General features: G+C 51.2%; 1 protein-coding gene across 1 annotated transcript in view; it reads right to left on the bottom strand.

Moving 5' to 3' along the window:
* Znf618 (zinc finger protein 618) overlaps nucleotides 1-24,786 on the bottom strand; it is a 62,024-nt gene extending 37,238 nt beyond the window's left edge. Inside the window, exons 1-6 of the mRNA XM_059254450.1 lie at nucleotides 24,534-24,786; nucleotides 9,452-9,529; nucleotides 8,816-8,854; nucleotides 3,667-3,756; nucleotides 2,882-2,917; nucleotides 2,712-2,789 (exon numbers count right to left, since the gene is read on the bottom strand). Coding sequence (XP_059110433.1) covers nucleotides 2,712-2,789; nucleotides 2,882-2,917; nucleotides 3,667-3,756; nucleotides 8,816-8,854; nucleotides 9,452-9,529; nucleotides 24,534-24,702 — 490 coding nt within the window. The 5' untranslated portion in view covers nucleotides 24,703-24,786. The remainder of the gene's footprint in view (nucleotides 1-2,711; nucleotides 2,790-2,881; nucleotides 2,918-3,666; nucleotides 3,757-8,815; nucleotides 8,855-9,451; nucleotides 9,530-24,533) is intronic.
* Between the last annotated feature and the right edge of the window lie 772 nt (nucleotides 24,787-25,558).

The following is a 25,558-nucleotide window of genomic DNA, read 5'->3' as shown; positions in this document are numbered from 1 at the left end:
TCACCCTGCCCTGCATCTTGACGGGCAGTCTGCAGGTCCCACTTAGTTAATGTGACAAGGACCATGCTAATTCACTTACAACAGAGTCCCACCCTATCCCTGGGGCCATCCTGAAAGGGAGGGCTGTCATCACTCCACTGTGGAGTACATCTGACAGACTTCAGGAACAGGGAGGGTCCCACGCAGCTAGGAGTAGAGTTGGGATGTAGGTTTGGGCCTGCTCTCGAACACCTGATGGCTTCCCAGTGACATCCCTTGTCTCACACCCTGGATAAGAGACAGGAACTGGGCTCGGCACTGCTACATACATTCTCTCGCCGTGGAGAATATGCCACCGTTCCTGTCCCCCGCTTCCAGGTGAGCCGAAGCATGAAGAGCAGGGCTAAGCACCTGTTCCTGTAGGCTTCTCCTACAGTCTCACTCTCAGTTGGAGATCTCACTGTCTTCTTAATCCACAAGACGATTTTCACCCTCCCAAGTATCCAATGTCGCATGTTTACTATGCACGTAACAAGCAGTTCGATCCCCTCTGCAGACACCATGTACTCTGCAGGCTCCTGAATGATTCAGGAAGATGCAGAGAGAAATCTAAGAACTACCCTCTGAGCATGCTGAGACAGCACGAAGGAAAGGCCCCACGGGCAACATCTAGAACCTTCCAAGATCCCAGGCAAAGCTCCCTTCTGCACAGCATACCCCTCTTCCATGTTAGCTCATCTGATTTCCTCACCCCCGAATTCTGTTTTGATGTGTGTTTTTGCAAACAGCCTTGGATCCTTAAACAGCTGAAGACAATAAAGTTCTCTTCTTGCAGGATAGTAACTGAGGCACAGGAAACAGGTGAAAGGAACAAGCTGGAACTTCTTGAAGGGCTGGATGGAAGAGTCTCCCTCTTTGTGGTCCTATGGTACCTGCCTACACTAACCATGGGGGGGGGGGTGTCTCTCCCTATCTAGTCTCTTCCTAGCAGCCACATGGTCACCTCTCCATTCTGAACTCTGGCTCCGCCCTATAAGGACCAAGCCTGCTGTGGAATAATCCTGTACATTGTGAAAATGTGTTGCTCTCATTGTTCATAAAGAAGCTGACTGGCCAAGAGTTGGGCAGGAAGCGACTAGGCAGGAGACCCAGACACAGAGGAGGCTGGGAAAAAGAAGGGTGGAGTCAGAGGGGTCACCAGGAGACACAGAGGGAATAAGACATGCTGGAGGACAGGTAAAGCCATGAGCCACATGGCAAAAAAGAATAGATGAATAGAAATGGGGTCATTTAAGTTGTAAGAGCTAGTTAGTAATAAACCTGAGCTATCAGCCGATCATATATAATTAATATTAAGGCTCTGTGTGTTTATTTGGGAGCCAGTAGTCCTGACAAAAAGCTCTGCTTACAAAGTCTAGATACTCCGAGCCCTCTAAGATATGAACCCCCCATTGTGTCTCCTTCCCTTACCAGAGCCAGCAGCCTCCCCTACCTCTGAACGTGACATCCCCTACCCCTGAATGTGACATCCCCTACCTCTGAACGTGACATCCCCTACCTCTGAATGCGACATCCCCTACCTCTGAACGTGACATCCCCTACCTCTGAACGCGACATCCCCTACCTCTGAACGTGACATCCCCTACCTCTGAATGTGACATCCCCTATCTCTGAACGTGACATCCCCTACCCCTGAATGTGACATCCCCTACCCCTGAATGTGACATCTCCTACCCCTGAATGTGACATCCCCTACCTCTGAACGTGACATCCCCTACCTCTGAATGTGACATCCCCTACCTCTGAACGTGACATCCCCTACCTCTGAACGTGACATCCCCTATCTCTGAATGTGACATCCCCTACCTCTGAACGTGACATCCCCTATCTCTGAATGTGACATCCCCTACCTCTGAACATGACATCCCCTACCTCTGAAAGTGACATCCCCTACCCCTGAATGTGACATCTCCTACCCCTGAATGTGACATCTCCTACCCCTGAATGTGACACAGGGCTCCATCCCTACCTGTATCTGCCCTGGAAGCTTCTTGGTTCTCATGCAGGACTTCTCTGACCCCTGAAGATCTGGATGCTCTGGGTTCTAACTGTCTGTTCACTTGTCTACCATCCCACACCCCTGACCTCCATGTGAATTACCCGAGTGCAGGGCCATGTCTGCCATCTACATCTGTACAACATCCAAGACAAGTCTGCTGAAAACATACAAGTTACAGGCGTGGTTCCTGTCCTGAGGGGTTGTATGGGATAAGTGTCTATAAGTGTCTGCGTCTACAGGTGGCTGCCCTCCTTAGCTTTCTTCACTGAGATGTCCCTGGAATGACTTCAGTCATCACCCTCTGAGCACCTAGTACGTTGTTCCAGGCACTGGGCTACAGCACTAGCAGTCTGGGATCTCATTAACATCTCCCAAGTCTGCAGGGAGCATTTCTCTCACTGCTATGGGAGGCTGAAGTACAGGTAGCTAACGGACTGTGGGGTCACCATAAACGAACTGATGAAGTAAGACTGTGGACTGGCTACTTTCACTACCCTGACCTTGACCCCACACTGTCTGCAGTTCCTTGAAGGCTGAAGTCCTGAGACGGCTTAGCCCAACCGACAGGTGGGCAACAGGGCTGCAGGTTTGGGCCACAGCCTTTCTAGCAGTGTGGCTCAGTCCACCTCCCTCCCCCGACCCCGCCGGCCCTTGGCCCCAGGGTCCCGCATACTTGGTCCAATTTTCTGGAAAGGCTCCGGAGGCTCCTCCTTCACCTCATCCGTGGCCACAACACCTTGGTCAAAGGGGTCTGTGGGAGAACACATGGCTTTAGCATACTGGTCAGCCAGGACACAGGAACCCAGCTGGAGACAGGGAAAATGGACAGCCACAAAGACTTACCTGCCCGATTCTCGGGAGCCCCTTCCACACTGAACACTGTACCCAGGCGGGAGGCAACAGCCGCAGGAGGAAAAAAGCAGACAGAAGGCCTGTGAGTCCCTGGCCACAGCTACCTCTTCCAGCCATGCCTAGCTTCACGGGGTTGCCTGCGCCACCCGAGGCCTGACCTCCATCCTGGCCCATTCTTCCTCCTCACTGGGGGCAGCGGCCCACACCAGACACTTGCTGCTCACAACTCCTCAGCATGAGTGCGATAGCGGAGGAGTCTCAAAGGTGATGAGAGGGGAAAGGGAGGTGAGGGGAGACTGTGGGAGAGGCAAGCCTGTCTTACATCACGGCTCAGTGGTTGAGGTGTAGGGCTAGACAGGGAACCTCAAGTCCTTTCTGGGTCCCAAACCCTCTTTCTAGGAGTCTTAGAACTCTATAGATGAAAGACTTGAATTTAATTGTTCCAACCTCCGCCTCTATAAGATGCTTAAAGGACATCGTTCATCTTAACAAATTGGGTTAATTTCACTACAGCATGCAAACACTCAACATAAAACTGTAAAACGGCACGACACGAAGTTTCAACATTCGACTCATTTTGACCTCTAAAAAAAAATCCAGCAGCAGTTTCATTTGGATCAGCCACAGAAGAGAACGTGGATATGCAGGGACAATGCCTCCCCAGAATCCTGCAGCAGAGATCCCTCTCCTCAGGGCTCTGGCGCTATGTGGGGACAGTGTCCCTGAGGAAGGCTCTTTCTCTGAGGTGACTCCCAAGAGTGAGGGGCCTGACTCACCATCCACAGCATGGAGATCTCGGTGTTCCTGGAAGCAGCTGTAGTATTTGTATTTCTTTCCACAGATGTCACAGGTATACCTGAAATTGTCTGGGGGCGGGGGGGGGGGGGGGGGACGACAGAATGACACTGAGCTTAGCAGAAAGACACTGGTCACTTGCGGTGAGGCTGCTGGTCAGTACACCAGACTCTGGAACCAAGACGGGACCAACCCGGTCTGGCCCCAACTGGAGGGCCCCACGGAGAACTTGATCCTGAGCCATCTGAGTCCAGGCACTGTCCACCTCTTCTGAACAGAGGCTACTCCTCCTCACTCCCTGGACCTCTGAGCAGCTCCTCCTCCATGCGTAGCCAGGTCTCCCTCCAGACCTCCCTCAGCCTCCACTCCAGGGCTGAGTTAGAATGCATTCTGGGACTATAAGGCTTGGATTGTGACAACAGGTGTTCTTTGTGGAGATCCAGAACCACAAGAGACCTGGGAGCCCTGATTCCCATACCAACCCCTCAAACGCTCCCCGAGAGACCTAAGTTCTCCAGGACCTGGTTCTAGATGGGTCTCATCTCCCACCACAGAGGAGTATCCACCACTGCAGCTCCCATGGTGAAAGCCAGACGTAACCGTGAACAAGGTGCCGCCCCAGGCCCTTCCCTCGGGTTCTCTCAACCAGTCTTTTCAATAGAGGGAAGAAACAGTCTCCCATTAATGTATGAGCGAACTGAAGGGAAGTGATCGGCCCCAAGTCCTACAGTAAGGCAGCCTGGCCTCAGAGGCACGCTGATGGCCCTTGCAGCTAGTGTTCACACCCTGCATGACTCCTGTCGGGGGGGGGGGGGGCTTCTGATTAGGAGAATATGGTCAAAGTGATGGGATGTCACTCTGCAAGTTGGGTGACAGGCAGCCAGGGCATTGGCCTCGCACACACCACTTGTCCCCTGCTCAGTCTGTGGTTGGCTGCTGTGTTCTTAGTTCAGTCACAGGGAGGAGATGCAGGTGGCAAGGACTTGAGTTTGGCCTTCTGTGAGTAGCCAGTGGGAACTGAGGCCCTCAGAACAACAGTCTGAGAGGTACGGAGGCCTGAAATCCTCACCTTCTCACTCAAGCAAACCTAGGGGAAAACACCTACCGGCTGAACCCTGGGATGAGACCACAGCTCTGACCGAATCTGCCTGTAGTCCTGTGGGGATCTCGAAACCAGAGGACCCTGAAAAGCCACACTCGAATTCCCAACCATAGAAACTGGGAGACAACCAGGATTGGTTGCTCTGAATCATTAAGTTTTATAGACTTGACAGCTAACACTGGTCCAAGTTTGCCTGTTCCCTAGGCCTCCCACAGTGAGGCTAGCAGCAACCAGACCTATACCTGTCCCTCCAGGGCACAACCACTTGCTTCTGAACTGGCTCAGACCTGTTGAACTGTGTTCCTCTGGCTGACCTATGGAGGGCCCATCAATCTTATCTCCCAAGGTCCCTAGGCAGCAGACAGAGGTACAGCAGCTTGCTCAAGGCTGTATGGAGAGAAGAAGAGAGAGCTAGGGACCAATATTCACTGAACTTCAAGCTAGAGCAGAGTCAGGGTTCCCAGCCTTTCTCTGCTGGGATAAACCGTGGTGGGGTGCTTTGCTCTGGACCCATTTCCTGCTCCTCAGCATCCAGTACAGGAAGGAGCCAACGGAATACTCCATGCCAAGGCTGCACCACTCTGCAGAAGGGTGAGAAGGGTTCTGCTCCCCTTCTCAGCTGAACTCAGGGACAGGAAGGACACTGGTCATCTTTCTTCCCACCTCCGCCCTCAGCCCATCCCTGGAATGGTGGTCCCGAAAAGCTGCAGGGACGAACTGTCACCGAGGACCCACAGCTCAGGCACTTGTAGACATTCACAGGAAGGAGTACCAGGGTCTTCCAAAGAAGAGCTAGTGGGGGGTGGGGGGTGGGAGGTGTGGTCTCTGCCCCCCTCATTTTCCCTAATTTCGGAAGTCCAGGGCACAGATCAGGCGACCCTGGGTCCTTTCTTAGGATTCTGCTTCAGCATCACTTCCTTTCCCATGGCAAGCCAGGCAGCTCAGAGGAAACCTTTCCTTCCATTCTGTCCCATCTAGACCATAATCCTTAGCTTCTCCCACAATTCCATCATCGTCTCCGGATGCCAGCATGGAAAGCTGCCTGGGGGCTAACTCCAGTTGAGGTTCAGTCCTGACCTTCCTCTCTCAGACTGCCCAGAGTTGCCTGCCCTCCAAGCTGCTCACTCTGCTGGCATGTACCCCTGCCCACAGCCTCTCCTGTCGCAGACCTGCTCCTCTCCCCACAGGCCACGTTTCCCAGCTCCAATAAAACACATCCCCCCAACTTTCTGTCACTGAAAACCACCCCCATCTGCCCTGATGAATCTGCACTGTCTCCTCATGTTCCAGTACTTTAATGGAGGAGTTGAATAGGGAGAGAGTGAGTTATTCCCAAAGGCTTCTGCCAGTGAAACGAGAGCCGGGCAGCTCAGGAATGCCACCATGGACCTGCTACAGGAGGCAGATTCTGGAGTGAAACACACCTAAGCCCAAAACCCACTCTACCATTGGCAAAAATATGACTGAATTTGGACACACTCCCTAATGCCTCTGTGAGATGGGAATAACAACAGCTCCTCATAATGAAGAAAAGAACAAGATCCAGCTGTAGGGCATTTTCTTAATTAGTGATTGATAGCAGAGGGCCCAACCCATTTTGAGTGGTACTATCCCTGGGCTAGTGGTCCTGGGTTCTATAAGGAGGCAGGCTGAGCAAGCCATGAGAAGCAAGCCAGTAAGCAGCTCCCCTCCCTGGCCTCTGCATCAGCTCCTGCCTCCAGGTTCCTGCCCTGTTTGAGTTCCTGTTGTGACTTCCTTCAGTGATGAACAGTGATGAGAAAGTGTAAGTCAAATAAACCCTTCCCTCCCCAGGTAGCTTTTGGTTATGGTGTTTCATTATAGCAACAGAAACCCTAACTAAGACAGGTCAAAATGGCTACCACCCCAGCGAATAGGGTAATGTCACGGGGCAGGGTTTTCCAAAGAAGACCTAGGAGATGAAGATGGGATCTAGGAAAGTATATGGCGGGACTGGTCTTTGATCCCCTCAGACTGAAGGATTGGCAAGTGGGTGGGTGTGTCTCTATGTCTGTGTGTGACTGGGTTATCTCCCTGCTAAATATACAACAGGTCCTTGGATGAGGAAGATCCAGGCCTGCTTCTACTGCTAACAAGCTGCATAACTGCCACACCCTGGGACTCAGGGTCTTCATGTGCAAGGTGGCAGGGCTGGAGTTGATATTCTCCACCTTCCAGATCCAATGTTCTACAGCCCCATGCCAGGGCGACCCATCAGCTCACGAGACACAGCACTGCTGCTGGTCTGACCTAGGTTGGGACGTAGGACAGAGGAGACAGCACCCTGGCCATGGGGAAAATGGCCCATATAGAGGAATAGAAAAATGAAGAAAGGTCTAAAAACACTCCCACCACAGTACCAATACTAGGGAGCCTGCACAGTGGAAGCCAGACATAGAACAACAGCCCACTGACAGGCTTCCAGGGAGGCCAGGGACCCAGAATAGCCAAGGAAGGAAGGATAAATAAGGAAGGTCTTTAAATGTGTGGCTGACCACAGGCAGACCACAGGGGCCAGAAAAGAAGGGAGGAGTTATTGAAGCAGACAGCGACAGGGCTGGGCTGGGGGAGAGCTGGCTGCTGGGCCTCAGAGCTACGGTCTATGGCAGGTGTCCAGCCAAGCTGAACACAGAGGATTCCTATCAACTTTGCTCACCTCTCCAGAGTGGGTGCCTCAAGAACAGTGTTCTCGGGGCTTAGCCTCAGGTGGGGCCCTTCTTCAGCTGAGGCTAGCTTATATCCTAACCCCCCTTGTTTGAGTGATACTTGTTATCTTTAAGTATTTTATAGTGGTGCGACAAACACAATTAACAGGGTGACATACTGGTTCCCTGGGCCAGATCCTGGCCGCCAAATTCACTGGTAGGAATCTAGCCCCATCCTGTCCCCTTGGAGTTCCCACTACAAGTGAGGGGCTGAGGATGGAGATGCTATGCCCCCGGGCACAGCCTCCTCCTCCTCCTCCTCTGGTCCTCTACAGAAAACACTTCTTGGCCCCTACCAAACAAAGTGTTTAGGTCTTGAGCAAGCAGCTTGGTCACATTCCACCCACAGAGAGCCCTGCGGAACCCTTGTCTCAAGAAGCAGAAGGCAGACCCCTTCAAGGGTGCCCAGTCTCCTGACTTCCATCAGCACCCTCCCCCGACGCCTGTACTTTCTGACGGTCACAGCAGATGAGCCCCTCTGGGCCTGGCTTCACTCATCGGGGTTGAGAGCTCTGTGCACACAGCCACGGGGAGCTAGACCGCATTCACCCCCCACTTCTGCAGGCAGCCCTTTATGTGAGTGCACTCACTGAGCCACTCCTAACGCTGGGCATGTGGGTGGCGTCTGCTTTCAAGCTGTCAGGGACAATGCGCTAAGAAGATTCTAGTTTGCATCTCCGATGGACCTAGACATAGGCCCCGTGGGACAGTCACGGAGGGGAGAACTCTTGAGGCTCATGTTATGCACATGTTGTGGAAGGGCAGAGGTTTCACTTCAGAGTGAACCCAGTGGGCTGTCTGCTTATCGTCCCATGGTGTTATCGAGTTGGAACCGGAGGCAGGTAGGACCTGTGAGCAACTACCACAGGGCCCCAGCATCTGGAACCCTAGGACCAGGCATCTAGGACATCTGTGCCCAAGGCTGAGGGTCCTCCAAGAGAACTATTCCCCAGCACAGGCTACAGAACCAGGCCCATGAGCCAGGATCCAAAGTACAAGGAAGGTTCTTCCCGGAGATGATGTTCTTGGTGGCATGGGACACCCATGACAAAGATGCCCATGTGGGTACAACTCATGGTTTCCCAAAGTTACTTGGCCAGAGACGCCTTTTGTGAGAGAACCCTCCTCAGAACCCACTTTGAGAAGGTCTGCTTTATTTCCTAAGGCCCCTCTGGTCCTAAGGCCTAGTCTCCAGCAACGCGTTTCTCAAAGGCTACTCAAGGCTGTCCCAGGGAAGAAGGAACAACTCCTTTCCAGGCTCGGTACTTGGTCCCCACCTACCCAGGAGGTGGGAAAAGTACTTACTGCTCTGGGAGGCTCCCTCCCCTGAGGTGGCTTCGGTATCTGTGAGAAAAAGAGAGAGAGAGAGAGAGAGAGAGGAAGGAGGTAGGCAATTGGCAAAGATGAAGGCAGGGCAGCGCTGTGCCAAGGGAGAGACCGAGAGCGGAGCAGCTGGAGGGAGTCCGGAGTGCTGTCCACTCACGGATGCTATGAGGGACAAAGGCTCATTTCTGCCCCGAGGCTCAAGATCACCTGGGCCTGAACCTGGGCTTTTCTCCCCTGCCACCCAGCTCAGGAGGGGCAGGTGCCAGCTCATTTGTGCCCTGAACTCCAGAATGGGAAACTAAGGAGCTGCTGGCCCCTCTCTTGAGTTGTCAAGAGGAACATGAGATGATGTGAGCACATGGCCTTTGGGGGAGGGGAGGTGATACTCCTACTGAGCATCCCTAGAGCCCCTGAGGCCTAACTCCCCTCCCCCGCCCCCCGAGACAGACACACACACACACACACACACACACACACACACACACACACTATTTTTCCCACACCAAGAAGGCTCCTCCCTTCCCCCATGCCCCTTCTCCTATGGCTGAAGGAGGGTGAACTCTCAGGGTCTCTAGGGACACCAGGCAGAGCACAGGGCAGCCGGGCGCCACTCACCTCGGTGCGCCCGCACGTGGGTCTGGAAGCAGTTGTAGTACTTGTACTTCTTGCCGCAGATCGCACATTCATAGGACCCTGGAAAACAGCAGGGGAAAGTGAGCTACTGTGCCACCACAAGGCCCAGGACCCACAAGTGTCACTGGGCAGCGATGGTCCCTTGGCAGATAAAAGGGTATCGAGGACCACAGAGACAGCATTGAGCTGGAGTTCATGAAGTCTGGGCTCTACGTCCACCTGCAACCATCTCTGTTCCCTGGCTTCCAAATCTGTAGGATAAAGGTAACAGCCTAGACTAAGCCCTGCACGTACACATTGAGAGGAAAAAGGAGAGGGACCCAGAGTGCTGGGATGAGCCACCACACCATAAGGATGTCACTCCAGCATCGGACAGAGAGGAAGACCACGGGCTTTAAATCAGGCCACAGGGGTTCCGGTCCCCACTCTGCACCTGCCATCAGTCTGACCTTGGTAATCTCTCCATAGTAGGCTGTGTTCTGTGCACCTCCCTCCAGCTGGTTCTTCACTCCCCCTAGCAAGTGTCCAGTCCCACTATAGACAAGCTCACCAGGAACAGCAGTCCACATCTGCCAAGGAGCCATGGTGCTCTCAGACACAGAGAATACCCCACAACACACACACACACACACACACACACACACACACACACACACACACACACCTGACTCCATGTAGAGTCTGGGACAAAGTCCATGGCAGGGAGGCTGGACACAGCCAACCTGCCAGGGACCCCAGGTAAAGAGCCTGCCCATCTCCAATGGGCAGAGCCCTCCTGCAGGCTTGAGACTACTTGGGCCCATCTTCCACCTTCCACCTTCTAGAACAGGAAGGCCAGGAAGCGTGTGCAAAAGGTCTTGGTCCCAGCACAGGTCATACTCAAGCTGCTGGGTCTGGGGGCCTAGGCATGTGACTTTTCAGGAAGCGACTGGCACCCAGCAGTCAAGGAGGGAGCACACTCCTTCAGTGCGAAGGAGCTCGACTCTGCCATTCACAGGCCGTGCCTGAGTCTCTTCTTTGGAAAAGGCAAGGGAGTTAATGGGAATACTGAACACACAAGAACCACGTTCCCTGAAGACCCATGGGGAGTGGTAATGATCACTAACTGCCACTCTTCTGTGCCCAGAAGCAGAGACTCTCTGTCAAGGGCTGGGAGCGTCCGTATGCCAACCCTGCTCCTCCTCTTTCACTTGTCTACAGCTTGGATCCCTCACGTGCCAACAGGACTGTGGCTCCTGCCTCTCACAATGAGAGCAGGGCACACAGATAGCACACGAGCCTCTGGCACAGAGGAAGCACTAGGGCATATGACCCTTTCACAGGGACCGCCTAAGGCCATTGGGAAACACAGATATTTACATTAGGACTCATCACAGTAGCAGAATTACAGTAACGAAGTAGCAACAAAAATATCTTTAAGTTGCGGTCACCACAACATGAGGAACTGTATTACGGGGTTGCAGCACTGGGAAGGTTGAGAAGCACTGTTCTAGTTCTAGTGGTACTGCGAGTTACTTCAGGGCCGCTGGCATCCTGATCCTGCACAGTACTGAGCAGTTTGCCTTTTAGGGTTGCATGTACATCACCCCTGCCACACTGGGAAAGACACAAACGCGAAGCAACAGAGCACACACATTTCTCTGCACTCAGCCCCGTAGCCGGCACACAGCGAGGACTCAGTATTTCATGGTGGCTTGCTGCCATGCTCATCCATCACCAAGTGATAACTTCCTGACTGTCTTCTTGGCGCCTCCACCCCCTCTAACAGTTTCTGCCGGTTTCTTTCCACCAACCAAGGATTTATTGAGCATCGGAGATGGCCAGGCACTGAGGCTCGGCAGTGAGATAGATGTGATCCCTGCCCTCCGTCTAATGGGGGGCAGATAGGTCAGCAGGCCTGGGGATAACTTGGTGCCGGTGTCGTGACAGCCAGAGTAGGACCTGGAGGCTCGAGGTGGGACCCTGGCCCGGCTGTAGAGGAGTGCAGTCTACAGAGTCAACACTGTTGACAATGAGCGCCTTTAAGGCAGACCATCTCTTCTGCTGGTGGAGAGCTGAGAGTTCATGCGGCCTTGTTGTGAGGCTTCTGACCGTCTCCCTACCCCTGACAGAGGGAGGATAAGTACCACACGCTGGCAGGAGGGACTCCGAAGCTCACCTTCCGATCACCCTCAGTCCTGGGGCTCCAGGATCCCTGTGGGTAGAAGGTGTTCATGGACAGAGAAAACAGAGTGGTGGCCTCCCCGAGCAGTATCCGCAACCAACCGAGGTCTAAATCTTAACTCCCTGAGCGCCAGTCAGGAAAAGCCCCAGGAGTCCTCTCTGTGAAGCGGACCGTCATGGCGATGAGATGTGGTGAGACTGTGAGTCTCAGCAGAAGGAAGGCCTGGTTACTGCTGGGCACCCAGCAAGGGAGAGCTGTGGCTACCACCAGCATTTCAAAAGTGTTTTCCTCAGAAGTGAATTTCCAGCATGCATAGGAGGAGGAGGAGGAGGAGGAGGAGGAGGAGGAGGAGGAGGAGGAGGAGGAGGGTCACAGCCAACAGAGACAGGGCAAATGCTCAACACACGGCCCTGCGCTGGTGAGACACAGGCACACAGCTGCTGCAGGCTGGGAAGTCCTGCAGGGAAGGATGGAGGTACCGAGCACACAGGTGGCTGTGGGACCATTCTTCTCCGTGGCTGTCGGTGGCCCAGAGGAAGTCTTGCTGAAATTGTCCAGAGAATCTAGACCACCAGATTTCCAGACGTCCTGTCATCCCTGAGTATAGACTCAAGATTTGTTCACAATGGCCGGATGGGGAGTGGGGGAGGGTGGCCCCTCAGGCCCTGAGATACTAGCAGAGTTTGCTTGCTCAGGGTATGCAGCTGGCCGCCATGGCCAGCTGTGCCCACCCTCCATGCTGACCCGATCAGGCCTCGTCCGTCCCTCAGCCATCACGTACCAGATGCATATCTCAAAGCTTGGTCAAAAATCCAGGTCCCTGAATACCGGCTCCGAACAGATCCACCGTGGGGGCTGCCTTCTGGAGCTTTTCCATCTGAATTACGTAAGAAATCAGAAAGAGCCCTTAACATTGGAGAATGCCTTACGATTGAGCTTTGGGTCAAGGCCAGCTGGGGGAAGGGGGTGACCAGGCACCTGGGCTATCAGGGCCTCAGTCTCCCTAGCTGACATCAGTAAGAGTAGTTCGGGCCATGTGGCAACCTCCTCCTTTGAAAACTTGTGCTGGCACCTGGGTGAGGTGGCACACGCCTATAATCCCAGATCTCAGGAGGCAGAGGTGGGAGGATGGCAGGTTCAAGGTTAGCCTGCTACACTACCTAGTGAATCTTAGGCCAGCCTGAGCTAAAGAGCCAGACCCTTTCTCAAAACAAATAAACAGGGTTGGGGAGACAGCTCAGCTGGTATAGTTCTAACATTACAATTACATTAACATTACATTACATCTGAATTTTATCCCCAGAAACCACATAAAAGACACTGTGGTGCACACTCCTAATCCCAGCACTGGAGGTCAGGACAGAGAGATCCCTGGTGCATACTTGGTGAGTTCTGAGTCAACGAGAGACCCTGCCTGCATCCAAGAAAAGGAAGGATGTGGTACCTGAGGAATGATACTGAGTACCTGAGGTTGTCCTGTGGCCCCTACACACATGCATGCATGCACCACACACACACACACACACACACACACACACACACACACACACACACGTATCCCTCCAAACATGTATACATGCGCGCGCACACACACACACACACACACACAAACACATACACACACACACACACACACACACACACACACAAACACATACACACACACACACACACACACACACACACACACACACACAAATATTAGTATTGACCATGGTCATTCGTGTTCTCCAGGGCTGCTAGGAGGGCAGAAGCAGCGGATAGGCCAACCCTCCTGAGGCTTTGTTTTCTTGGAATTCTCATTTGCACATGAGCATAACACTCCCCCCCCAAATAAAAAGTTCTCAATAAAATGATCCTTGAAGGAGACACATGACATGCTTACTTTGACTTCTGTCCACCTCTCATGGCTACCACTGACCCTTTTTGGTGCTGGGGCACTGGAGGAATGCCTCTGGTACTGCCAGCTCAGACCAACTCCCACCACTGCCCGCTGCCCCAACCTCCACCCCTAGCCCTGGGACTCCTGTCCTGCATGCTTCCTCTTTGGCTGGCTCCTCTGTGAAACACTGCAGTGGCCGTCACCTGGGACATCTCGGAATGGGGCTGGCCTCTGACTCTGCACAGCTCGGGGAGCAGAGATGGAGGCACGCACATGCAGGAACCTGTCTAGGCTGTAGGGTTGGGGCGGGGGCGGGAGAGTACGAGATGCCAGCTCGGCGGCTTCTCCCATTAGTTCTACACATCTTCAAAGCTCCGGAGAAGAGGGGTCACTAGTATCTCCATTTTTCAACAGAGGGGAAGGAGGACCAAGGAGGTGACACATCCTGACCCAAGGTTGCTTGGTTCCCCCAAACTGAGTGTCATACCATCAACTTCATAGGGGACATCCTCAGGGCAGCGCCTGTGAACAGGTACAAGCCTTGCTTCCCGTCCCCACCACCTTTCCACTCCGCTGCAGCACTGGTAAGCCCATGGTCCTGGAGATGCCCAGGCCTGGGGATCTGGGGCTGGTGAGGACACACACTCAAAGCCAGTGCCCAGGAGTCCAGAGCTAAGCCTGTGCCAGCACAGCAGGTCTCTTTCCGGATGCCAAGCAAGTTATGTTCTCCTTAGTGGTGAGGCCATACACTCTCCAGAGCTAGGATCCTTACCAGATCTGACACCACGTCCCGGACGGACTCTCCGATCTGGGAGGGACTCTCCTGCCCTGAAGGGGCGGGCTGGCAGGACTTGCCTGCCCAGTTCAGTCTTTCCCCATCCCTGTCCCTGCTCTTGCTTTTCCTGCAAGATGGCTCCCAGGCCGCAGACAGAGCCTTGTCGGCACCAGGAGAGGAGGCAGTATTCTGAGGACAGGAAATGTGGGTAGGACCCTTGACTGCAAGTGTGTATACCCAGCTGCCATGTCCAGAGAAGCTTGGACACCTAGACAAAATATAAAATGACAGACACCCAAAGGAGATGGACGGAAGATCACAGACCTAAGGCCCATGGATACCTATCCCCCTCACCCCCCAGTTCCCAGAACTTGATAAAGACAGGGTTTGGAGTGGGAAGTTGCGACAAGTGGGCTTCCTAAGGCTCTCAAGGGCTTGGCCTCAAACTGAACGAGCTCTGGAGCAGGGCCTTCTCAAAGGGGCACTCGAGGACAGTGGCTGTAAGAAAACTGCTTCCCTGCTGTCAACTTCAAAGCACTTTCCCCCTTAACCCAGTGAATCAGAACAGGGGGAGGCACTGCCCACTGGTCTCCTCTGTCACTCTCTCCTTCAGCTTCTCCCAGTTACCAAGGAGGACCAGTCTGCCTGTGCTAACCGCCCAGCGCTGACCACTCAGCACTCACCCTTCCACAGGGCTGGTGCTCTCCCTGGGGTGGGACAACACTGAAGTTCTGAGCACAGAGAAGTGACTGGATCTAAAGACTGGGGACAGACAGCCTGCTCTTCGTTCAGGGGTTTCCAGTTCTCCCCTCTCTCTCGGAATGGAGATGGAGGGGCAGGGAAAATGGCTCAGTTCATGAAGCAGCCGCTGTATAAGCATGAGGACCTGAGTTTGGAGCCCCTGCACCCACACCAAAGCCAGGGGTGGCGGCGCACAGCTGGAATCCTACTGCTGGAGATGGCAAAGACAGAAGGATCCTTGGAGATCCAGTCAGACTAACCAAATAGCTGAGTTCCGGGTTCAGCAAGAGACCCTGTCTCAAAAAAATAAACAGAGTAAGAAAGACACCCCACACTGACTTCTGGCTTCCAATCCCGTATTCTTGCACATGTGGACACACACACACACACACACACACACACACACACACACACACACGGATCTAAGAGAGCTGTAAATGAAGAGGCCATTAAAAATACTATCTGAAGACAGACCCTCCCGTGGTTTTTGGCATACGTCTTGGAAAAATTCAAAGAATCAAGTGACACAGTGAAGCAAGCCCCATGGTCTCCGGCTCCCTGTTCACACGCTCCAGCCCTCCAAGCGCCTTCCCTACAAACACTGAAAATCAGCACGAAAGGAGGGCCAAGTCCTGTCTCATTCTAGCAGTAAGAAATATTAATTCACAGATACATGAGCTGATCGAGAAAGAAAGCAAGCCTTACCCATTTTATCGAGAAGTGTGCTTTGGATAATTTTTTTTTTAATTTTTACACTTACTATTTATCTAAATTTGTTTTTGACAATTTGCATGCTAATCACAACTCGATCTGGGGGAAAAAATTAAAAGGTTTTAAAACGTAGAGCTTTATGATCCCAGGAAAATTTTTTTTTCCTCCAGAAATTTCTATTTCAATTTATGTACCTCTTGTTGTGGCAGACGAGTGTGAAACAGTGATCAATAAAAGACTTTCAAGCATAAAAAATATATTACATTAGGATAAAACCCCGTGGGGGAAGTGGACTAGAAACAGGAGTTCAAGGAGAAAAAAAGAGGATATAAAATTCCTGTCTGCTAGAGATGAGCTTGTTCACATGCTTTTTAAAGCGACAATGGCGGGCCCTAAATAGCAGTGGCATTGTGATTATTTCCATAATTCCGCCTTGAAAAAACAATACAATATTCCAGGAATTATAACCTTTGCAACTGGTGAGAAATGAAAGACAGTCTTTTAGGAGGCACTAAACTAAAGGTGTTTGATGCACTGGTCTGTGGGGTTCCTCTCAACACTGCATTCATCCTGGGGGTGCCAATGCCCTGAGGCCTCAGCTGATACCAGAACCTGTCTTGCGTTTTAGTCCACCTTTAGAGATATTCTCACAACTCTTGCTTCCCTCTTGTCCTAACGATCCCGCAGATTTAAACCACTGAGCATCCCACACACAGCGGGGTAGACCCCAGGTCTCCTAACTTACAGCCAGGATCCCCTTCCAATAGGGATTCTCCACCCAGACCCCTTCCCAGTTTACCCCAGACGCAGATTCAATAGCAGAGAAAACTGGGCTGGGAGGGCAGCCAGGACCCCTCCTTCCCTCGTGGATGAAGCAAAAAAAAAACTGTTGGTTCTGGCAGGCTCAGGCACCAAGACCTGCCAACAACCTATTGAAATAGGAAACTCACTATCAGCTGGCACTACCAAATAGGACCTGGCACCTTCGCCTCCTGGACTTGTCAAGGACCGAAGCCCACGTGGCTGTGTCTGAGTAGTTGTGGAACTCATCACTCCATCCAGAGCCACAGCCCTGTGGCTTCCTACTGCCTGGGGGTCCCTCTTCCTCCTCCACTCCGTCTCCCAGGATGGCTTTGTGGGCGTGCTTGTGTATGAGAACTGTCCTTCCTTCCCAGGTACACCTTGCACCTACTCATTGCCTAGGACACCTCCCTGCAGAATCTAGTTTCTATCTGACCCTTGATTCTTCTCTTGTAGCTTGGCTGGCTGCCATCCTTCCCCTCTGTTTGCCCACCCCCAGGAGCAGAAACTCATTCCCTCACAGGTTATATTTGGTTACCAAACAATTTCTGACACAAGTGACTTCCTGGTGGCCACTCCATACTGGCTGGACCTCTTGGAATGTGTGTGTTAAGGATCCTAAAATGCTGTGGGCTGTGGATCTCTAGCCTCCATCACCCTGCTCCATGTCCCCTACAGGTTCTGTTGCTTCTCCAAGACACACAGTCCTAGGCTTGCCCCCGTGTCCTTCCCAGGTTAACACCTGGATGGCTCAGACTTCACAAGAAGCAGAATCCAGTGGAGGCAAGACTGTTCCCTGGCTCTGTATCCATGAACATGAACCCTCCCTGGGCCACCCAGCCCAGGTTGGTTCCACAGCATAGAGAAGAGCACTCATTGATTGATGGTACATTTTGAAAACAGGGATGAGTGCCTGCCATTCTCATCTCTTGGGACCAGACAATGGTCCACGATGATGTCCGGACTGTGGTAAGCCCAGCTGGCTTTCCTTGTCCCCATCTTGCATAGTGACAGCCAACGGGTTTCCACTTCCAATCTTCAGATTCCAGCCATCTGGCAGTGTGTTGTGTTAAGGATTCTGAGGAACACTGATGGAACGGTGTACAGGGGGGCGTTAGTGATGCCTACCATGAACATGGGATTGGGAGTGGCAACAGTGATGCCTGCATATGTCATTCTTCATAAAGGAGCTGAAACCTCATGCTCCAGGCCCTCCCCGGGCTACAGGGCAGAGCTGTGCCTATAGCTTGTCAGATGGGCAAGGCATCTATTAACTCATCCATTCACTTCTGGTGTTATCTAACAACACTGTCGAGCTCAATATCATCTCTGCGCTTACTGAAAAAAAAAATGAACCTCTGGGTCTGTCCAATAAATCCCATGCCAGCTGTAACTGCGTTGACATGCTAAGAGCAAGACATGCCCTTCTCAGCACAGGCCCTCTCTAGGCAGCAGCCAGCCTTCTGGGCACCAACACCTACAGCAGGACTCTCCCAGTCAATGCCATCCACATGGCCATGACCCGGGTTCCTCCAAGGGAGATACCATTTACGTCACTGGAAAACCATCTGATGGTGTAGGTCCAGTGCGGGCTTGGGGAGGTTTCCAATGCCCACAGCTGTGTGACTGAACAGGGACACCATTCCATTCAGTAACACAGCCTGTTCCTGAGCCCAGAGTGTGCTCGGCCAGCAAAGCACATGCTTGCTGCAAAGTGTCTCGGGAGCATGAGCTCAGCACACTCAGACACCAGGGCACAGAAGGTGCACACACCAGCGCTTCCTGTCACTCTTTCACTTACGTTCAAAATCAGGGGTAAGGCAGACCCTATCAGGAGAGTGGGCTCCTTGAAACAGGAGTAATATACCACCAATGTGCTGTGTGGCGAAGGACTCTCATGCTTTCCACAAGATTTGCCTCCCTATAAAATTATGGGGTGGTAGCCCCACTGTCCACATGTACACCCAGCACAGACTCCAACAGTCAACCATTCACCCTTCAAGACCCTCAACGCTGAACTCTCCACAGCCATGGATGAGACCAGGATTGGAGCTTCAGGTAAAATCCACTCACCAGCAAGAGACGAGTTTGTTTCCCTCAACACAGACAACCACTGGGTTCTTCCCAAGACCTTCTTGGTTGGTGACAAGATCAGGATAGCTTCTTCTGAGCCTGACCCTCTGCACAAACTACACAGCAAGGAGGAGAATCTGCCTTGTGGACAGGAGAGGAGCCACACGGTCCTATGTGGCACAGCTTTCCAAATGGTGGTTTGCCTTGAGGTCATCTCTGGGGTTTCCACAACCTCTTCCAGCAGGGTGTGCTAAGGGAAGGTTATGAGGAAGTTACCCAAGTTACTCAAAACTTGGGTTTTGGGGGAGGCCAACAACATAGAAGGGAATGAGAAATTATCTGATGTTGATTTTATTTCTCATTCCCGCCCCCTAGTCCACATCACACCGACTTCGTTCTTAGACTAGGGAGAAAAGCAGGGGCTGAGGAGGTACCTCACATCACCTGTTGTGGGATATTTGTGCACTGTGTGAAAATGGATTGCTGTGATTGGTGTAATAAAAAGCTGAATGTCTGATAGCTAGGCAGAGGAGGAAAAAATAGGTGGGGCTGGCTGGCAGAAAGAAAAGAGGAACCAGCCAGCCAGCCGGGGTCCAGCCAGCCAGACACAGAGGAAGCAGGAAAGCAGGATGGACAGTGTGTAAATGAGGTAAACAAGCCTCAGGGCAGCACATAGATTAATAGAAATGGATTAATTTAAAAAATAAAAAGCTAGCTAGAAACATGCCTAAGCTAAGGCCGAGCATTCACAATTAATAATAAGGCTCCGTGTCATGATTTGGGGGCTGGTGGTCCAAGAAAGCCTGCTACATTTGGTGACCAACATGGGGCACAGATTTCTACATAGGGCCTGAGAAAGCTGGGGAAAAAAAAAACCCTACCCAATGCTCGTAACATACAGAGGCACCGCTCTGCCGTACAGAGAGCACTTGAGCAGCCAGGACGTTAAGTAGAAACAATAAACTAAGTAAAAACGCCTGCCACAGTGTGGGCACCAACTTCCTAGAGCTGGGGTGGTTAAATGCATCTCTCTGTTAAATGCAGCTCCTAGTTAAACACAGCTCTCTGCCAGGCCTGTGGGCTTAAGGCTTGGCTCTCGTGGACCCAAGGAGGGAGTGGAGCCAACCATCAGAGCCACACAGTGGAGGGCCTAGCTGCCACTTAGAGTTTAAGGTTTGGCTCATACAGTCAGAGAATGTCACAGGTACACAGTAAAGCAGCAGGTCCAGATTGAAAAAAAAAATTTTAGACAGGTTACAGAGTGTTTAAAAGTGTGTATAGGCATTTAAGAAAAAAAAGAAAATGGGGATAGTCATAGGAAAAAAATCAATAGTTTAAAAAACAATAAAATCTTCAAAGAGAGAATAAAGTAATATAAAGGAAAAAAAGCCACGTAAAGATGGGAAATATACTGAGGTCTGGATCCCGTATGGTATTGTGTTGACTTTGAATTTTATGAATGCTGATGAGCACATGACAGCTGCTAAGAGATATGGGATTGTAAAAGGGACTGCTGAAATAAACCAGCCTAGATATTTTAGGGATGTCAACTTTAAAATGGAATTCAGAAAATGTATTGCATTGGGGGAGAGGTTATGATTTTGTTTCCACAGGAAATGAAAGGCTGTGGATTCCCTCAAAGTTAAAAGAGATCCGGTTTGATCAGGTGAGACCTCCTGAAGATCTTGGCTACAAATATAAAGAAATAAACCAAGAAAAAATACAAGACAGGTAACGTATATGCTGATCCCTATGCATGGGAACAATTCTGAAACTGGACAACAAATGTTACAAGTCCCAGAACTTGACCATTGTCTCAATTTTCTCAGAGTCCCCTGGAGCTGCCATCACCCCCAGACAACAGGAAGCAGTCTAGAGAACATAATACCTACATTCCCAAGAGGTGGGGTGGGTGGTTTTGGGCAAATTTGGTGTGTTATGAATATTTGTCATCATTTAGTGGGGATATAGGAATATAGGATACAAAGATATTTTACATTGATATGGGTTTTTGTATATTGATACAAATTTAAGGCTAATTTTGTTGTACCATACATATGTTTCTACTCTTGTTTAAGGTATTGTAGTTATGCAGCTCATTAAAATGTATATAAAGTTCTAGTCCTTGAAAGCTATTATTACAAACTGGTTAGGATAATTAAAAATGCAAGTTAGTAGTTAGTCATCTATAACAATCAAACTTGTAGTTACGTTAGGTATGTTTTCAAGGTTAAAGAGATATATTTAAAATAGACAGGAGATCTTCCAACACTTCAGAGACCTACAGAATATGGCATTTAAGATGTTTAGTAACTTGAGGCTTTTCATGACACTGAGACACTTCTGTTCCTGGCAGCACCAATCCACTTCATAAAAGGATGATGGGAGTTGAAGAATCTCCATATGAAGTTTGCTTTCACTGTGGCAAGCCTAGTCATATGGGCAAGAAACTGTCCTTGCCTCGACTGCTAACATTATGTATACTGTATAAACTAGACAAGCAGGACACAAAGGAAAAAGACTGCCAAACTTTGCCAAGACAAGGTGGAACAGTCCTTCAAAATTCCTGCTTCATAGAAAAGTTTGCCAGATATTCTAGACCTTAGGCCGAAGACAGATGCCCCAGCATTGCAAATGAACCTTGGATGACTGTCCAGGCAGCCAAATGTCTCTGTCATTTCTATAGTTTTGGAAGTGGCTTGCACTGCATTTCCTGTTTATTCAGGTAATGTTACATCCTTGTTAGGTCTTTGATGGAGTTGAAGACTAGATAGCTATAGTTGAAGTTATGATAGAAGGTAAATTAGGTGCAAAACTTTGGACTCACCAAGATAGGATAAACAATGGAGTATTTTCTCTGAATTTGCCAAATACAAATGGACTGAATATTGTAAATGTAATTCTTACCTGATAATTGTTCTTATTGTATATAGTTTTACTATGTTAGAGTTAAAGCCTTTCCTTTTTATTTAGACAAAAAGGGAGAAATGTGGGATATTTGTACAGTGTGTGAAAAATGTGTTACTGTGATTGGTATAATAAAAAGCTAAATGACCAATAGCTAGGCAGGAGGTATTGGCAGGACTTCTGGGCACAGCAAGAGAAAGGAGGAAGAGATAATCATGGTGTTGGGAGACACCAATGAGACCTGGAGGGATTCAAACATACAGAATGAAAGGTAAAAAGCCACAAAGCAAAATGTAGATGAATAAAAACGGATTAAATTAAGTTGTAAGAGCTAGTGGGACAAGCTTAAGCTAAAGGCCGAGCTTTCATAATTAATAAGTCTCCATGTCATTATTTAGGAGCTGGTTGGTGGCCCAAAGAAAATTCCAACTACAGTTACCAACACTCAGACTATACTTCTAAGAGCTTATCCACTCATCACTAGGCACAGCACCAGGCACTTGGCACACATCCTATGACCTCACATAACCCATGAATCTGCTTGGTGGGCACTGTGGTACACAGAGGACTCACACCAGGAGTCGGAGAACCTAGATGTGCTCTCCATCACAGGCACCATGGAGATGAGCTCCTCAGTCAACACTGTTCTGTCCACTACTATTTCGATTCCCATATCCATGAGGCGGCCAGGGTGGGTCCTCATCTAATAGAACAGGACACTAATGGACAGTGCAAACCAAAGACCTGGCTGTTCAGCAGCAGCTGAGTGGGAAATGGTGCTTATGGCTGGCCTACCTACTAGAGGCCTCCCTGACTAGATCTTCACTCAGCTACCCTTCACAGGACATCAATGGTTGCTGGGCTTAAAGAGTATTAACATCCTTGTCAGTGAGAATAAGAGCATAACCTTGCCTCCATTCACAGATGGAGGAAGCTTGGTCCTTGGCTTTGGGAAGTAAATGCTGAGGGGCAGAAGTCAGGCAAGGCTCCCCTCCTCATGCCCAACTGTCCCTCATGCTGCTCTTGGGATGTGGGCACCTCCTAGCCCCCTCAGATGTTTGGTCTGACAGCTGTCAATGAAATCTATACCTCTCCCTTCTGGCTCTACCAGTCAACAGCCTGCTTGAGGTCATCTGGAGCTTGCTATCCTCTGCCATCTGGCCATCTGTGAAAATGGCTAACTTGTGCTAGAGTTTAGAGACAAGTAGAGCCCTGTGTGAGCCACAATGGAGAGAGTGTTGAGAAGAAATACACTTTTAGGGTTCTGAGTTACCAAGGTCTACTACTTTTGAGACCTCTCTTTACCACACCGTCACCTCCCCCCCGTTCTGACTATCACAGTACCACAACCAATACAGCTCCCCAGAAGCCAGCACCATGCTGTGGAGTAGGAGCAAGGAGTAGAAATCACGCAGGTCTCAGAGATCCAACCTCCAAGGGCTCCCAAACTTGGCTGGGGACAAGCACAGTCCATGTAGACCCCTCTGACCAGAGGAGATGAGGGAAGGAAGGAAGCAGCCCTGGAATTGGCCTTGAAGGACAAGTTGGACTTGGGAAATAGGTGGAGGTATCCCCAGAAGGAGAAGCAGCAAGAGCAGACAGGATGACAGGATGAATACTGTGTTGAGAGGTCTGGGATAATCAGAGGCCAAAGACAAAGGGCTATTGGAGGATCCCGGTGCTGTGGCCACGGTTCTGGACATAGCGGGGGTCAGTCTCAAGGTTTGTAAGGAAGGACAACATAGTATGTGGTTTTTATTTGCTATGATTTCCTTGCAGCCAGCTGAACAGGGTATGTCAGACAGAGAGACACAGAAGTATGGCTGGTCAGGGGATGCTGTGATGACGCATGTGGGGACACTGAGGAACAGCGCAAAAGAGAGCCAGGAGGCAGAGGCCAGCAGCTAAGGAGAAAAGGCATCAGTACTTGAGGGTGAACCTTGGAAACAAAGGGCATCTCCCCATGATGCCCTGTAAGCCACAAACAGTATGCAAGCCAGGAAGACAGAGGGTCTTAGAAGTCAGAAAGGGCAGGCCAGACCTAGACTGTGAAGGGTAAGATGATGATGGTGGAGGGAACAGCATGCCCCTGAACACTCTGGGCATGGCAAGCAGGGATGAAGGTAAGGATGGACATGTACATGTACACGTGGGGCCAGACTAGGGAGCAGGGTAAGGAACATGGGCCTTGTTTCACTGTCTCTGGGATTCAAAGCTGTGGCTCGTGGAACGATGCTAAGCCACCAATATGTTTTGTTTGGCAGATTTCAAAAGCCAATCTGAGAGCCAATGTTGAAAGCCAAAAGAATTCACACCAATATGTTCACATGTTGGGCATAGGATCTGTGCAGTGATCTGGCAGGGCTGAGCCTAGGTCCCCACTTGAAGTGACTCTTAAAGAGGCTGTCAAGCATTGTGGTGTAGGAGCAGCTGCCCTCTGTGCATAGGGCAGTTGGGCACAATCCCCATCTCATGTCCTGCAGGCTCTCTCTACATATGCTAAGCCAGCCTGTCAGGCCGTGTGACCATCTGAGTCCTTGAATCATCATTGCCTTAGAGCAAGTTATTACCAGATTCTTCCAAGTACGGGAAGGCACCTACCTGCCACTAATCAAAAGATGACCAGGACCAGCACTGGGAGCTTCCCTGAAAGTTCCCAGTCAAGCCAGGGACAAGACAGACAGGACATGCATTCAAGATACCAAGCAAGCAGTAAGGGCTTAGGCCGGTTCCCCACCAGGAGCTTGCGGGCCTCAAGGTGCGATGGATTCACTGGGCAGGCAGACATTCTAAATATCTGACCCCAACAAAGGCTTGACAGAAGCATGGGGTCTTGTCACATCAGGAAGAAAGTGAACTCTGCAGGCTATACAACTTAACATGCAAAGGCAATTCTCAGGAGCTCTGCTCTCTCCCTGGGGCAGAGCAAGACACGACCTCTCAGAGAGGCCAGCCTCTCTCTGGCCACGCATTTTTCTACCCTGGTCCGGGTCCTCACTCAAGCACTCACCCAGGGTCTGCTGGTTGCGGACGCCACCGATCACCACGCAGATCTCGGCAGGCACGTCGCCAGGTCCATCCTTGCCAACCGCCTTCTTCTCCTCCTTGGCCTCGCCCTGCCAGATGACCTCCTGTATGTAGTCGTCCGGTAGTTCCGTTTTCACCTTCACCTCCGTCATCGTCCCCTGCTCAGCACTCAGCGAGGCCTCAGCAGGCACTGGCTCTGGGCCCTCCACCTTGGCGTTCTTCTGACTGCGCTTCAAGCGCTCCCTGGGAAAGAAGAGAGGCCGTTCAGAGGGGATCCGTAACGGCCCGCTGGCACACAGGGAACCCACCCGCCCTGAGCACCATACGGACTTACGTCAACGCTCTGTATTGAGTGCAAAGGAGGGCTCCATGGCCTCCCCCATCAGCTCCATTTTACATCTGGGTAAGTGGAGGTCTAAAGACTTCCAGGAGTACCCAGCTGACCTCCTGTCATTTGTACAACTGGAGTCACAAGCTACCTCAAGGGGCACCTCTGGCTCCTGGCAATGTATTCCTGTCCAACTTTAAGCTGGGGGCCTGAATTCATAGATTCGAGGTCTGGTTCAGGCAGCCTGGGCTAGTGCCTGAGACTCTATTTCTAACAAGCCCCAGGCCAAGCTGGGGTCTGGTCTGCCAACAGCACTCTGAGCAGCACGATCAGAGCATGCCAAGTATCTCGCACTGTTTCTGTTCCTTGGCAGCAGGACCACAGATCACATCCAAGCTCTTTACTACTCCCACTTTAGATGGGAAAACATCAGTCCCAAGAGGCTCTCGTGGAGAGGGTGTGAGAGAGTCAATGGGTTGGCACGGGACTGCTCTCCAAGCATCTGAGAACATCCTCAAGGACCTGAGGTCGGATGGAACGGGACAGGACGCCGAGTGCGTTCTGTAGCGTGGAGCAGAGCCATGGCTTGCCTAGGTCATAAAGGCAGGCGCAGGCAGGCAAACACACGCAGCCAGGGCTCTGGCACCCACACCCAGGCCACTCTTTCCACATTGCTCTCC

This window comes from Peromyscus eremicus, chromosome 2 (genome assembly GCF_949786415.1).
Source record: "Peromyscus eremicus chromosome 2, PerEre_H2_v1, whole genome shotgun sequence".
NCBI classification, from domain to species: domain Eukaryota; kingdom Metazoa; phylum Chordata; class Mammalia; order Rodentia; family Cricetidae; genus Peromyscus; species Peromyscus eremicus.
The sequence above is the reverse complement of the archived record's forward strand: the minus strand, read 5'-3'. Positions and strand labels throughout refer to the sequence as shown.